At 31.1% G+C, this 18,042-nt stretch overlaps 1 protein-coding gene across 1 annotated transcript in view; it reads right to left on the reverse strand.

Annotated features, from left to right (window-relative positions):
• The window catches only part of LOC143912659 (neurotrimin-like), a 41,191-nt gene extending 26,784 nt beyond the window's left edge, over positions 1 to 14,407 (reverse strand). Inside the window, exons 1-2 of the mRNA XM_077431955.1 lie at positions 14,282 to 14,407; positions 7,037 to 7,244 (exon numbers count right to left, since the gene is read on the reverse strand). Of these exons, the coding sequence (XP_077288081.1) occupies positions 7,037 to 7,244; positions 14,282 to 14,407 (334 nt within the window). The remainder of the gene's footprint in view (positions 1 to 7,036; positions 7,245 to 14,281) is intronic.
• Between the last annotated feature and the right edge of the window lie 3,635 nt (positions 14,408 to 18,042).

Raw genomic sequence — 18,042 nt, forward strand, 5'->3', positions numbered from 1 at the left:
CTACTAATGGAAGTATAATTTCGGTGGGTAGTACAGATTCACTGTAACATAGGCATATTTAATGACGTGCGGGAAGGAAGTAAAGTAGCTCCACCAACATGCCCAATTCACAGGATGGTGACCCAAACTCGACAATATCAACATTTTTGCAAAAAGGGCTGCAGAGTGCAGTTTGACAGTGGTCGATGGAATATGTGCAAGACTGGGCTATGATCATGACGATTTTATGTCGCGACAGTCGACCTTCCTGATTGAATTGAGTGAAGCAGCAATCAATATTTAGCAATATTGCGATGCACTAAAATCAACTCTTTAGTTTTGCTCAAAGAGGAACATCTGCATATGACGGAGCTGCTATAGCGGCTTCCACAGTGGAAGAGTTGAATAGAAGGGGTTGTCACTCAACGAAATGGCGACCTTTGTTCGGCACGGCATTATTACCGGTAAACCGGTTTACCGAAAACCAGTTATGCATGCCCTATTCATAGCACCCTCTATAGTGGAAATGTTACAGTGAAAGCATATTTCAAGTGAAAATATATTTTCACCAATTCAAGCAGTGAAAATGTATCAAACAATGAATTAACAACTTTAAACAATATAAATTTAACCCTAACAACCAAATCTTAAATGAATAGGGCAAACCTTTACTTAATCTAACTTATCCCAACCCTTAAATAATACCAACCCTAACAATCTAATCTTAAATGAATAGAACCAATCCTGAAAATGTAACTGGTTATGATTTCACTGAAACGTCAGTGAAAATATATTTTCACTTGAAATATAATTTCACTGTTACAGATACGTAAATAAATATATGAATGGCTCTGGTTCACTGCATCGAAAGTCAAAAGATCGAAAAGCAAATATCGGAAAGCAAAAATCGAAAATCGAAAGATCTTAAGTCGAAAGTTCGAAAAGAATGTATGCATGGTAAACGGTACTATGTATGTATATATAATATATACCAGTGGCGTGCGGTGAAATTCTCTCTCTTTTTGTTGTACAGCCTTACTTAATGTGCACGGGCAGGATACAAGAGGAACAGTCTGTTCCTCTTGTATCCTGCTCGCGCACATTAAGTAAGGCTGTACGACAAAAAGAGAGATAATTTTGCCGCACGCCACTGATATATATGTATGTATATACTACCAACTCTTCATATGTATGCATGGTAAACGAACATGGTCATAGAGATTTCGATTTTTCGACTTTCGATGCGGTGACGGCCACTGGGTTATGATTTCACTGAAACGTCAGTGAAAATATATTTTCACTTGAAATATAATTTAACTGTGACAGAAACATAAATAAATATATGAATATATAGAAACATTTTTGGTGTCAATATTATGAAAAAATATTGAAATACTGTATGTACAATAAAAATAAAGTAATAAAATATAAAATGAAATGTTTGTGTATAATATAATATAAGAAAATCCACATTAATTTAAAGATAAAATACAATCAAGTATGAAATTAGGATGTTACGTATGCTAAACGAACCTTATCAATGGAAAATGTCGCCGCATACATCACAGACGACTTTGAAATTTTTCAAGCGTGCTTTCAGCGATAGCGTTTCTACCTTATCGAAAGTTAACAGCGACAAGTGCCCTGTATCGGAGTATCGGCTCTCGGGGCCACTTTATAAAATAATCTCTTTCATAAATTACGGATAAAGGGGTTCGGCCGAGCTTGATAATATTCGCGGCGAGAATAATGCATAACAAACCTCCCCCCCCCCCCCCGGAGTAGTACACAAGTACGTGGATGACCCGGTCCAATCCGTTGAATTCGTAATGGATGTTTCAACCCCTAAAACTCTCGGACAATAATTTATAGTTATGGCACGGCGACGCTAATTCGCCGTTATATATCTCCTTAAATATTCAAAACGGATCCGAAAGGTTTTAATAGGATTTAAATTTTTTGCGTATTTAATCGGTCGAGGTATCAAAATTTTGCATGATATTTTGAGATTGATTGAAATGGTTTTTAACCCTCCTTCACCGAAGTGGGGTATGAGGAGTACAAATCAATACATTATATATCAAAATAAAAAAGCTTAAATTATTACTTCGTCGATATTCAATTTAGAAATTGGATAACTTTCATAGAATATATGTACATATGTACCATTTCATATAGTCGATTACACTAGGCAACAAAAAAATCACGTTTTTACTTACCGGAGCGGACATGAACCAATCTTTACTAAATATGACTCACTTAATTCGAATATGATAATGATTTTTGTTGGTATCTTCTCGTTCTTGAAATATGAGCGTTTAACCCTCCCTCACCGAAGTGGGGTATGCAAGTGCCCCAATTTTTACGTTTTTCGTAATAACTATGTGTTTTTCAAAGCCATACACCCTATATTTCTTGTATTCCTAGAATGAACTACAAGAAATTTATTTTAATAGATTTTGTATGATTTAGAAAAGGGGTACATCGTAAAAAATGCATTTATACATTTCTACGTTCCAAAGTATGATTTAAAGGCGGTAGCGATAAGTCATGTTTTTGACTGTTTGCTTGCATATTCTTTTTGATCGATGAATAAATGCGAGGAAAGAGACAGCTATATTTTCGTAAGATATTGTTTTCGTCGCTTTTGGTGCGTGGCTATTGAGTCATGCAGTCGCCTGTTGGCCTTATCTATGTATGTGAGTTTGCGTGTTGATGCTTGTCGTTATTTTTTAATACAAAAATAGTCAAAAAGATGCTATAGGACTAAAACTTTTGGTTAAAATGTTGGTGTATAAAATGATTAATTAGATATATATTGAACCCATTTGTATTGATAAAAGCTGTATTTTGATAAAAAAAAAAAGTACTGGGGTCTTACTCGACCCCGATTTAGGACACTCGTTCGATCTCGACGCTCCGCCCTTCAAAGGTAAATATATTTTTATCAGCAGATTTCTGTCAAATGATTTCTTTCGTAATGTACCTAATTAAGCCTTTGTATATATGTAATTTATAAAATTTAATAAGGTGTATCTGTTACGGTGTAATTGCTATTGCGAAATTATAATTTCAGTCATTTAAGCAGTGAGTACGGATGTAACAATAGAATTACAAATTAACTTCTCAATGTTAGCTAATTTGTAATTCGAACGCTAATGCACTATGCGATAGTGCACGTCGTACTTTCAACCCACCGTGCATTCAAACGCTAACTAGCCAGTTGATATGATAAAATGTGATTTTCCAAGAAAATCGCATACTTTATAGAATACATAATTATTTCGAGGATATTAATGTGTGTTTCATTCAGTTTGGTTGATTGTAATAGCATCATTCGGGCCGTCGTAATCTGAAACTCTTTCATAGTACGTAATATAAATTGATTATTGAATCGTAAAGCAATCTATTAAATAGTCTTAAGTTTTTCAGTAACATAAAAACTAATTTCACTAATAGGGGCCTGTGGAAATATATTAATTGGACATGATTTCACTGAAACGTCAGTGTAATTATAATTTCTCTGTAACATATTGATTTTGTGGATTACTAAAGCATCAAATTTAAAAACGCTTACTCGCCTTTTCTTATTTCATTTACATATATGATTGACTATTCATAGTGTTTCTACTTAAATAATTATATACTGATATTTCAACAGGTGATTTTGGAAAGGAATATATAAATGAATTTAACTCGCAATCACCAGTAAAAGTTTTATAAATATATTGGTGTATGTCATACAAGTCTTCTGTTGTTCTGAACTTTAGGCAACTGTAATATTTATTTTTTTACACACATACATTCATCGCTTCCATTTTCATATACATACATATATTGTTTAAAACAAATCAATATTGATAGATATGTATATGAAAATAAAATAAATATATTGTGACGTTTTATTATACGAAATATACAGATTTAAAGGTAATATGCATTTTGATTTCAGATTTAATTATTTAAAGTGTCATAAATTAATTGATTACTATTATCTACATATTAAATTAGATTTTTTTAGATAGTTTTTAAGTACATCAAAACGCATTAAGTGAAGTATGTAAATCCTGCATTTTCCTTCATATACATACGAGTATGTATTAGAAATTTAGTGACAAAACTTTTGCAATTCTACTATTGTAATAAACCATACTTATTTGTCTTATTTATGATATATTAATTGATATTTGGATTAAGCGTTTTTTTCTGATGTCACTTACAATAAAACAAATGAAGTTTAAATATAATTATTAAATTAAAAATAAATATTATATTTATTTTTAATAAATAAATAAGTATACAAAATTTTGTTCTATAAATTTAAATATTAAAGTTACAAATTGCTCTCACAGTTATATTACGTATATTGGAAATGTAATATATGTCGGTATATAAATACGAGTACTATTGTGTTTGTACGGGTTCACTCGATTTCATATTAAAATTTAAAATCAACAGTTATTGTGAATGCATTCGATTTCAATTTGTTGAAGATTAATTACGCCATATTCCCATCTATTTATTTATCTATAAACAACCTCTTTTCAGAAATAACCGAGAGTTATATTGAAAACTCATACCTAGTGCACTCGTGATATAATTTGATTTCAACGCTGCTAATTGATCAAAAAGCGTTCATTATAAATATTTTCATTATCGACGGAGCTTTTTTGCGTCGATGGGGTTTAATAATTTCTCGATTTAATCAGATTATTGAAATTTATGAACGCGCTCGCGCTTCAAACGTCAAGTGTTACTCGCGGCTGAGTTTCGCAGCGGATGAAAATTAATCTGTTTAAACGCTAATAAGGAATATTATTCGTCTCGAAAGTTTAATGCAAGGAGGCATTTTGCGGATTATTTCCGATCGACGATGACTCTCGTTTCGGGATTAGAATAATCGGATAGTCGTCAGAGGCACGTAATATTTGAAGAAAAAAAAATTGCAAAAGTTTTTTATCATCAAGCTGGAAACTTGTTTGGGTCGAATTGACTTTTTACTGGATTAAACTTTGATCCAAGCCTGTGTGTGTGTGTGTTTTTCCGTTTGTTTGCGGACACTGGCACTGTGGTTACAAAGTCTCTTTACGGGAACGGTGATAAATTATGTGTGCTCTACGTGCACTATATGACCAAGCGTGAGTTAATTATTTGTGCTGGTCGTATACATTTTCCTTTTGACTGACATGGTCCATTATATACATAGTATGTAGTACTGCAAAAATACAATTTAAATTATTTTAGTGTAAAATTTAAAGGCTAATTGGATTTTGCGCGGTTCAAGTATTTTGGATCGTGTTGTGGGTTTAATTTCGCACGAGATATGTATGTATGTGTTGATGTTTTACAAAAATATTTTAATGGTTTTGCGAAGTTTTGATACCTCGTGTGGTTTCTTGAAAGTTTGAGTGATATAATTTCTGCAATGTTAAGACTTTGGTGTTGGTTTTAACTTTTGTATTAAATATGTATACATATATTTTCAAGCAAGTAGATACTGAATAATACATACATACATACATATAATCATTTTTCGTATCAGACTAAATTGAACGGTTGTTGGAAATGATTTTTCAATCTCGATAAGATTTACATATGTATGTTTATATACAACAAGGATATGAAATGAATATTTGCTAAAGTTACACATATGTACATACGAGTACCATTGTGTTTGTACGGGTTCACTCGATTTCATATTAAAATTTAAAATCAACAGTTATTGTGAATGCATTCGATTTCAATTTGTTGAAAATTAATTACGCCATATTCCCATCTATTTATTTATCTATAAACAACCTCTTCTCAGAAATAACCGAGAGTTATATTGCAAACTCATACCTAGTGCACTCGTGATATAGTTTGATTTCAACGCTGCTAATTGATCAAAAAGCGTTCATTATAAATATTTTCACTATCGACGGAGCTTTTTTGCGTCGATGGGGTTTAATAATTTCTCGATTTAATCAGATTTTTTATTTTTTGTTTTTTTATATTACCATGTGGTGCTCACTGTACATGGAATATTATATTTTTATTTGTATTTATTATTTTTTTGTCTCACAATACTGTTTTCTTGTTTATATATTATTCTGTATGTGTGCCAATTTAAATAAATAAAAATAAAAATAAATAAAATAGGACTACAATATTAAATTAAAATAAGTTCGACTGAGGTTGTTGGTAAAAGTTAAATTTAAACGCAAATATTTAAAATTTAAAATATTTGAAATTTCGCATTGTATTAATATTTTCAGTTTGAGAGCAATCGATTTGTTCTAATGGGATTAAATACCGAATAATTGTATGAATAATGTAAAGCTCAATAACGCTCTTGCAAAAACCTTTTTTTAATGTTGCACCCACGTGACTCCAATGTCAAATTATGAGTATGTTCAGTTTTTTTTGGATATGAAATATAATACATAGGAATTAACTTTTGTCCTGCGCGGCTATGTCGACGTGGTACTGTCGCGCGCGGTTTTGTCAGTGCGGAATTATCGTGTGCGGCTTTGTCTGCATACCGTATACATATATGTAGTTTTTTCTATAGTTATTATTTTGTTTCTTTTTTTTCTGTTCTATTTTTGACCATTGTGGCGCATTAGGAATTCCTGTAAACTGTAAGTCCAAACTTTAAATAAAATAAAATAAATAAATATAGAAAATGCCTCACATTTTAAACATTTCAATGTAAAATAGTCATAATAATCTTGATTCATAATAATAAATATGAAATAAAAATAATATATAAATCAGCCCAAAGCTATACAGTTTTAGTTACATACTGTGAAAACTGTATATATGTAAACAAACATAATAAATTACTCTAGATTTCTCGCACAAAGCTTTTAAAATCACTTAAAAAATCAAGCTGTAAAACAGTGCAACGTGCCCGTTGTCTAGATTACTTCCTAATGATTAATTAATTAACCATTACACTCTCCCCTATTCCAATGCAAGGGGGCGCGTCCACTGCACCATTCCGACAAAATCCGTATAAATTAGCATACATAACCCGGACAATTAACAGCTACGTAATTAAAATTCAACTCACCTACGACGTCCAAATACCCCAGCTGACTTTTCATGGGGTCGGTGTTGATCTGGCACATGTACCATCCCCTATCTGCAGGTCTCACCTCTCTGATGTGCAAAAACCACGTTCTGTGATCGCTGTGGCTCACCCCGATGCGTCTGTTCTTCGTTATCACGTGGCTGTGGATAGTCAGGATAGTCTGAGTGTCCACCCTCAACCACGCCACCTGAAAGACAGAGGGGTTAATTTTGACGTGTTTATCTACTTCTTCTTAGCGGCTCTTATCTCTGCCAAGCAGACCAACGGAAGTGTCATTTTCACGTTGACGTGCGACCTAAATCAAAATAACCGAATACTACAACTATTGTGTATCTCTGTCTATGTACTTCTTAGTTGGGGATCGTTAATCGTGAGAGGTACGAGACACTATGTCAGGGAATTTCAATCTTTTTTTTATAGTATATGTACATATAAACAGGCTATTTTTAAGGTTGGAAATAAGTAATAAACATACATAGAAATATGAGATTTTAGAAATTTTAACTATTAAATTTAAAGGGTATTATTTAAAAAATCGATAAATTTTTCCAAGCTTTTTTGTTATTCATATAAATTCCGCTTCTACTAACTTTTCATATATTGAGCTTCTACATACATACATACATACATTTATTCCGATCTATTTTTAATTACATTCTTGCTCACGTAGACCCATTTTTTTGCGATTGATTTTTTTGTTATGTATATGTTATATCTCATCTCTCTATCCATTTCTAGAATGTCCTTTCAACCTTTAAAATTTTTTGATTGCTCAAGGATTTTCAATTATTATTCGTTATATTAAAAACTGTTTCGGTGCCGATATTGTATTTTTACAATTTCATTTATTTTGTTTCTGTTAATTCATTTGTGTCAATATTATTCAAAATAATCAAATTAAATCACATTTGTTCATCATAAAACTTTTTTGTTAAAATTTATTACTTTTATACGTTCATACATTAAAATATAACGTAAAAAAACGTATGTTGGATTTTTGTTGGTTTTTTTTTTAATGTACGTTATGAAATCATAAAATACAACAGTAACATATATACATATGTACTCGATATAATATATTATAAACTCAATGCATATTATTATTATTATATGAAAAAAAGTTTCATCAATATAAATGCATTCAAAGTTTTGAGTTATGTCAACTATCCCAAGTATTTTTAAATATAAAATATGCAAATGTAAAAAAATGACTCATTTATGCTAATTCGGTTTCGCAAAACTATGTTAGAATAGTTTCATTTGACTCTGGTCAATAAGCAGATTAAAATTTTAATGAAATTGAAACTTATTGGTGAAAATATTGATATGTATGTACGTACATAGAGAATAAACTTATTGATAATAATTACATTTTGCGGTACAAAACTTATAAAAACGGTTTCCAAATTACCAAGTAACCATTCAAAGTTGTATAAATTGAAAAAAAACAATACAAGTTTAAAATAAACTTTAACAAGTTAAATTACTTAATTATACTTCAGAAAGAAGTCAGATTTCCTCAGACGTGGCTAAAATGTTGCTACGGCTTCTTAAGAAATTCATGAATCGCCGGTTAAAGACTTGTTACATTTGAAAAGAAATTGATTTTGTGAGTGTGTGTGTGTGTACGTATATATATATATATATATATATATATATATATATATATATATATATATATATATATATACATATATATATGTACATATGTATGTTCGTAATGAGATTGTCGAGCTAATTGTGTATTTGTCGCTCTACGGGAGGTTTCCTTCGCTTTTGATAAGGAACACGCTGAGCTTGGTGAATAATTACAATTAACCAAAGTGAAATATTGCCACGTATAAATATCAAGTCCGAAATTTACGTCACAGCTTTTGTATTAAGCTCACAGATTACGCATCGTGATACAATATGGTTGTCGGGCTTTTTGAATGTCGAGGCAGTATCCTAAATAAATTGAAACGAGGTTTAGTTGGTGGTATGCGAGATTTAAGAGCATGACATTCGAAATTCATGTCAGGTATTGATGATCAAAATGTCAAAAATTAATCTAATAAATTTATAAAAATTTAATGATTTAACTATTTAAATACGGCTAGGAATATTATATATCATATTATAAATGTTAAGATAAGTATGACAAGAATAATTGATATAGTGGAGAGAGTTAAAAGATTGAAATGGGTAACCTAGCTAGAGGAATGGACGAATGGTAGACAAGAGAAGTGCTGAAATGGTACCCGAGAGAATGTAAGGAATATGGGGTGATGAAATGCTGTAAATGATGATGGTGATGATATGTTAAGATAATTCTAAGCAATCAAGTCCCGCCGATCGTTTTAAGTATTTGTAAATGAGGGGAGGGGGGGGGAGGGTTAACTCATATTTCAATATCATGTTTATATAAAATGTGTGTTATTTATGTATTATTTGGCCACAGTGTTGATTGCGGTAACCTGTGAAGACACTGGTATATTTTATTTAAATCCAATATGTACACTTGCCTTTACAGATCTCTCCAAAGCTACGAGTGTACTAATACAGATACAATACAATAATACAGTTAATACAAGCATTATTATACAATGCGAATTCATACATACATCATCCACAGTGACATATATGGAGACATTTTATTGTGAAAATTGGCAAACCTTAAGACGCTGAATAATTTGATATTTGCAAGAGAGATCGGAAAGGAAATCCCGATTTAAAGGAACTATTTCAATGAAAATCAGAAAAATTGGCCAACTCTGAAAGGAAACGATCGATCTGGAGTCAAAAACCAAGTTCTGACCAACAACTACTAGTGGGAATCAAACCGTGACTACTCCGCTTGAAAGCCTAATATGCTAACTACTAGTCCACGCTGCTGGTTTTAAAATAAAATGTTACATATTATGTTTGTTAAAATAAAATATTGGCATTGGAAATGGATATGTACGTAAGATTATGTATAAAAATATCAGTGGCAGTATGTAGTATGTGTACATATATATACAATATATTAAAAATTGATCTACAAAATTTGAACTACACTTATAGAAATTTCATGCAAAATAAAATCATTTAATTAGATAAAAAAATCCCAATGATACACAAATAATTTACAAACTATAAGGAGACCAAATTGATCGTTTTTAACGAAAAATATCATGTTTTATGTCAAGATAGGTCATTTTAGCTTCCTTACTTTTCTTAAAATTCTTAATATATTTCGAAATTTTTTGTGTTAAGATCAAAGCTATATAGTTAATAAAGCTATCAGCGACTTTTATTTTCAAAACAATCATGATAATATGAAAAAAATGATGATTTTATGAAAATAGCGCTTCTCACATACAAACACCCATTACGTGCTTTGTATGGGGGTATTGAGTGTTTATTATTTTTTTTCATAATAATCGTAAGTGAAACGTAAAAGAGGTTAGTAATAAAAAAATCAAAACGATTCTCGAAAAGAGATATTTGGGAAAAAACTTTTCTTTTTCGAAAATTTTGTCGAGATTTCATCAATTGGTCATTGCACAGGACATTGCCTAAAATCAATGACTATTTTCATATAACATTCCCTTGGATGAAAATCCAAAATTCGCGTTTTTCGCTTCCGTGTACAAATATGTATGTATTGTCATGTTCCAATGAAAGATTTATTTATTTTTTAAAACTGCTTAGTTAACTAACCAAGATTTATTTATTATTATTAAAATGTTACATTTATCTTATATTGTAGATATATTCGAAAAACGACAGATTATGGAACAATGATGAATTTAATGTGAGATACGTAGAAGTATTTCAATTTAGCTTTGCTTCATTATTTACTTTGTTCTGCTGCTGTGCTGACCGTCACTTGCGAGGTCGATATTAATGACTAACGTTCTTGGAGTCTTGTTGGTGATGACTGACTGTCACTCTCGGAGTCGATGGTGATGACTGATTCGTGTGATCGAATCGTGATCTATATAAGTGATTTCTTATCTTTTGGGTGGGGCAAATTCCAGCATTCCTGTCTTATCCGAATATCCCATTACAGGAATTTGAATGGACGTGTTACTCGTATGAGAAAGTGAATTTGATTATTGTAGGAACTATATTGATAAGCGAGGTACATAACAGTATGTATGTGCTTTTAATAGATTATTCGTAGTTATAATTTTATTGCTCCTTCCTTTGTTCATGTCTTTCACATGGTGGGAGGAAATTATTTATTATTTTTTTATTCCATATTGTATCCATAAAAATAATCTTGGTCTTGAAATTAATTATGTAGTATTAATCATATAGTGATTCTCTTATCATATGTATATATTTAGTTAATCTTTCGTACTATTATCTGTATCAAAGAATAATCATAGGAGTGTCTATTCTAATCGAAGCGTACAATCGTCGTGTATGTCAGTTAATTAATCTTCTTTTGTAAGCCATGAATGAACTCGGTCGGATACAGATTCAACAGATGGATAAGTTCAGTCGAAATAATCAATTGAAATTAATTGGTTTTAAGTACACAAACATGTAGTATAAAATATTTATAAAATAAGTTTTGATGTTCAACGTGCAAACATAGTCAATATATACAGATAACATATAAAATGATCATGATGATTGAATTTGAAGCAATAATAAATGTTATTTGATAACAATAATAAAATAAAAATATACCAATTCAATATATACATACAATGCATATTTTTTACGCTTTAATTTGACGACTTAGAAATTTAACAACAATTGATTTTATTAACACTGCGTATATAATTTTGATAGTTCTGAATGGTTGTGCGATATTTATTTTTTACGACTGCACTTTATGTTTATGTGTATACATACATTTATGTACATATGTATGTATAATAAAATCGTATATATAATGTACATGTACGTCTGCACGTAGGTACTATATAAACCCGCAATGCACTGACCTCAAATGGTCCATAAACTATTTTGACATTTTACTGCAGACTTATACAACCGATTTCTGCGATGATTTTAATGTACTGATTTTTTATTCGTGAGTTCAGAAGTGCACTTCGGAGTTTTGCGTTTGAACTCGTTTACGACCGCTATTTCATTCCCCTTTTAAATAAGTCATATAATTTTTGATACACACGTGTAATTATGTTGGCAATTGTTTAAATATGGTGCCGTATATGTATATGTATACATTTGCAAAAAAAACATACGTTTGATAATAAAAACATCGTAAATAAATTGTAAATTTTATTTGCATTAATATCATTTTAAATCGTTTGTAAGTGCACACGCGCGCAATATTTACATTTTTTAATTAAAGTAATTTCGTAATAAAAAATATGCATTGCACGAATCAAATTTACTATGCTTTACTATGGATCAAATTATGAGAAAAAAAAAAGTTTGTTAATAAATGTAGCATATATGGTGATTCAAACAAAATGTTTTAAAATTACATCAAATATCAATTCTGATAAATATCATTTAATTAGCATATGTATGTATGTATGTGTTATTCCAAGATTATCTAAGTATTGAGTCATAGCACGTCGATTTTTAGAATAATTCCAAACATCAACATCCATGTCGTGTACAATTAAATATAATATACAGCCGTGGACAAATATATTAATTAGGCTACTTATAAAAATGGTTTTGGCCGAAAATACTCTACATACATATGTACATGTATTATGTATGTATGTATGTATATAAATTAAGCCAGAGCAAAAAATGTGAATTTTGGATTTTCATCCATGAACCTAGTGGAAAACTTTCATCGTGTCAAGGGAACGTAAAATAAAAAAGGTCATTGATTTTAAGCAATGTCCTGTGCTTTCAACCAATCGATTAGTCTAAATGAAAATTTTGAAATAGTGTGTTTTTTTCATATATTACTTTTTTGAGAATATTTTCAATTTTTAGTATTTAAAAAAAAAATATATATAACGACAATGACACAAACTGAATTACATTTACTTAGAAATGGAATAATCAAGTGTAATAAACATTTTTTTTATCATCTATTACGATGTTTCCTGATCATACTTTCCCAAACTTTTGAGGTACATGAAAGATTTGAAAGGTGCTTCTTATCCAAAACGCAAAAATATATCTGTTATTTTCAAGACATTGTAATTAAATTATTTTTCACATCTTTTCTTAATTGTCGAACTTGATAACGACTAAATATTTGTTAACTACAAAAAATGCAATTATATTAGAAGGTATTTTCCGAAATCAAATAGATAATTTCAATTGATAAGTAGACTTCCTTAGCCCTTTGAGTGCTGACGTCTTTTCTGCTGAAAATCCGTCACGCTGAAAATTTCGCCAATATTTCTAACTATAATTATTTAGAAATCCAATAGAAAGCAGATATAAAAATTGTAACTTATCCAAATAAACCATAGATAACTACCACCGAGGATTTAGAGTTTTGTAAAGGTGTGTTTAGACTCTCTAATATATCTTGCAACAATATAAAATAAACAAAAGCAGTATATTAATGAATGTATTTTTCTAAAACTAGTTTCATCTTCTTCGTTGTTGTTTAAAATGTAATGCTCACAATCCAAATGCCAAGCCAGAATCTAAAATACTCAGCAGTTAGGGATTTCCATCGATAAACTCTGCTATGGTTATAAATTCATAAATTCCGGTTTAAATCAGTCTTTATAAACATCGACATGGATTACACGACCCATGTTCAATGCATTTTTTTTAAATGCTACCTGGAAAGGCTAAGCGGGTAGTGTCCTTGTTTATGTTTTACATACTTAAAATAAAACGCCCATCAGCGTATTTCAGGTTCTTGGACTTATTGGCAAAATGCCAATCGGCGTTGGTCAGCATTCAAAGGGTTAAGCATATGTATTATATTTCACAAATTAATATGAATAGGTCATGGAGCTGACTGCTTCGAGGTTAGACATTCGTTCTCAATAGTTAGTTATCTTTTATGGTTTTGAAAGACTTTTCCCACTTTTCATTTGTATAAAATACAGTTTCATACACTTCTGAATTAAAGCAAAAAAAAAAAAAATTAAGCTACACTATTTCTCCCGCCTTCTCAATATTTATAACATATTTGTCAAATATTTAAGTCTATGTATGTATGTCCATAAAATAATGTTGTAAGTTTGGAAATCATTGTAGGCTTTATGTAATTGAAATCTTACGATATTAAATATAATAATAAATACATAAAAGTTACGCAATCATTATTTTGATTTACGTAAGATTTACCTTGTAGGTGGAGAGGTCTTGAACCACGCAGGCTAAAATAGCTTCTCTGCCCACAGGAGCAGTCACGTTCGTTATTGGAGCACTGAACTTGGGCTCGGCTGAAAATCGACAAACAATAATGCACATACATATATTGACATACATAGGTGGGTACATATTTGTGGGTACATACATATATAGGTGGGTACATATTTGTTCTAATGATAATGTATCGACTTCGATTCCCGGCTGAATTGAACCCAACTTCGACCGACAAACTTTCCCGGAAATACGGTGCATTGCAGGGGAATTTCATCACACATCTACACCTATGTTTATGATTTTATAAGATATACATATCTGTGTTTGGTTGTGGTCAGAGTTTCCAGCGATGGAGCGTGTAAGCTTTCAGCCGTGAAACCTTAAAGGCTGTTGACGTCTCTCACAAAGAAGATTAGCTGACGAGAGGCGTCACCGTTTGTTTGTATGTAATTGGGTTGATATTTGTTGATATCATACATATCAACAGATAAACATATAATGCTTCTGTGCGACTTCAAGAGGATTAGTGGTGTTTCGTAATTGTAGTCTGCTAATGGGGGTTTTGTTTCGTGGAGGAAGATTGCGTTCGAAAATGTGGCTATTTTTACGGCTTACTCGTGAAGTTTTAAAAAATTATTAGTTGTAATCTTACGAGTGGATCGATTCATCACTATAATCCGCCACATAAATTTCAGGGCTTTCAAACTGTGTTTTATGAAACCCTCGGGATCTTTACCAGACTATAATACTATTTTCTGTACTTTAAAATCCGAGCTGTGTAAAAGATGGCAATAAGATTGCAGAATTTCAGTACGTGAAAACTAAACAATCGCTACACAAAAGTGGTATGAGATTAGGAATTATTATATTATAAGGTAATTAAACTCGTAAAATTAAATGTTTATGAATTTTCAGGAAAATAAATGCAGCTATTGAAAGTTGGAATGATAGTTAAAGTTGAATATAACAACATGTAAATGCTTAATTATCATAGGAAACTTATTAACACTTGCCATAATGTGATGGATAAAAAATGATCAGGATTTTTATTTCATTTTATTTCTAAAAATATACTTAATACAGGGTCTCTATATATTATGTATTACTCATCAAAATCTCTATGATTCGAATGATGTCATTACGAAATAAAAATATTGATCAATTACAACAGAAATAATTATTTTCTTGGGAAGCCCCTTGCACACAAGCCTCACAGATGCAAAAGAGAGAGGGAGAGAGAATATTATTTGACGTTTAATACACGCTGAAATGATAGATTTCATCGCTAAAATGTAATAAATGAAAATTCATTGTTAACAAACCAAATTTAATTTCGGAATGCCTTTGAATGTACATATATATTAACATAACAACACAAAAAATTTACGCGTAACGATATTATGTACTACGTAACGATATTATGAATTCATTAAATTAAAAAAGTATAAAACTGCAAAATCATTTATGTTCGAAACAGGTTCGTTAAAGCTGAAAATTATACGCATTTTTAGATAAAACGCGCATTCCATTGATTGCCGATGCATTTTTAATACAACAAAATTGACTTATAAAATACATATGTACAATTATGTACAATTCATAGATGTCTCGTTACTTTGCGAGTTTTTTCAGTGTCTCGCAATTCAACGACTTATAATAAAAATGCTGCATTTGTATTTGTAATTGGCCAGTAAGGCGCATTGGGATTTACCTGTAAGGCCTTCCTGGTATATATGTAAAATAAAATAAAATAAGTCAATTATCAGCAGCATATGTAGCTCGGTCGTTAAGCTTCTGCTTAGCGTCAAGAAGGTGCCGGGTTCAATCCCTGAATGAAAATGAATTTTTCAGAGTATGCTGTTGGTCAGACCTGGATTTGTGACTCCAGGTTGATCGTTTCCTATCAGAGTTTGCCAATTTTCTCTGATTTCATTGTTGAAACGGTACCCGGAAAAAAATATTGGCTAAAAATCCTTCCTACCTACTATGTCACCACTATTTGAAGTTTGATTGATGTACAATAAAATTTATGTACAATTCATAGATGTCTCGTTAATTTGCGAGTTTTTCAGTGTTTCGCAATTCAACGACTTGTAGTAAAAATGCTGCATTTGTATTTGTAATTGTAATTTGTAATTGGCCAGGAAGGCACATTGGGATTTACCTGTAAGGCCTTCCTGGTATACATATATGTAAATAAAAAAAATAAATTGACTTACAGAATATTATGCACATAAGGTAATATAGTACTTTCAACCATCACGACCTAATCTTCGGTAGTTTTTTTAATTAAAAAAGTGGTTTAAATGATTCGAAATATGCAAGTTCTAGCTCCTGGACTATATTTATAAACTAAGTTGCATATGTGAAAATCATTTTATGACGTTTCATCATTTCTAAAACTTCAATATCGATTACTTCCAGTACTTATCGCAATTAATTTACTTATCTATTAAGCTAATTTACATATACATATGTACATCCACGAAGCCTTGTGAGTTGAGGTTTAGATATTTGTAATAATTTTAAATGAAATTTGAAAATAAATACGTGGATTTGAAAGAAAAACTGACGATTTCTATTCCGAGATTGTTAATAGTGTTGTTATTTTATAAAAAAAATACAGTTTTATAACGTCACAGACAGGACTAGTCTTTTGAGAGAGTAAATCTGGGTCGAATCGGCGTGTGGGGGAGGGTAGATAATGTTTTCTGGCAGACGACATCGGCGACGAAATCGGCCGGGACAAACGAGATGGCAATTTGGCGACCTCTGCCATGCAAATGGGCCCCGATGGCCTCTTTATGCAATTTTTAAAGACCTCTTTCACCTGCATCTCGTTAGCGAAGAGCGGAGGGTCTAATGCGAGAGACCTCAGCTCGAAGCGCGCGCAGAGTACCTGAGTGAATAATTATTCACGAGAACTTCAACTTTCCATAGATGACATTAAAATTCACCCGAGCACTTGAAAAACGCTCCGAATGGCTCGGAAAACTCTCGCAACGAACGCTTCAAATTCAACATTAACGACCGTACATAATATGTGCATAATAGAACGATGTGAGCTTATTTCAAGTTGAAAACGTCTTGGTGAACGCTCCATGGCATTCAACGATGGCTAAAAAAGTCAACTGACATAAGATACTTGCTTCAAAGTCAATTTCAATAACTGAAATAATGAATTTTCCAATATACGAAATATTTTTGCAATTCTGAACAAAATTCCACGATGGCAGTTTCCAAGTTTATTATGACGAATACTCAGTATAACGAAATAATGTCATATAAGTTCATTATAATGAGATTTAACTATATGTTTGTTCAGTTTATTGTATGCATTGTGAGAATATCAGCTTATAGAATTTAAGAGAATAACTTGTGTAGAAGAAAAGTATACATACATATGTATATGTAGTAGACGTATGTACATATATTATATTCCACATATTATCAGATTTCTTATGTGAAGTTCGTTTAGATCAATTACAAATCAATAAATTATATATCAAAACAAAAAAGCTTAAATTATTATCGATATTCAATTTAGAAATTGGATAACTCTCATAGAATATATGTACATATGTACCATTTCATATAGACGATTACACTAGGCAACAAAAAAATCACGTTTTTACTTACCGGAGCGGATACGAACGAATCTTTACTAAATATGACTCATTTAATTCGAATATGATAATGATTTTTGTTGGTATCTTCTCGTTCATGAAATATGAGCGTTT

This window comes from Arctopsyche grandis, chromosome 6 (assembly GCF_051622035.1).
Source record: "Arctopsyche grandis isolate Sample6627 chromosome 6, ASM5162203v2, whole genome shotgun sequence".
In the NCBI taxonomy this organism is placed as follows: Eukaryota; Metazoa; Arthropoda; class Insecta; order Trichoptera; family Hydropsychidae; genus Arctopsyche; species Arctopsyche grandis.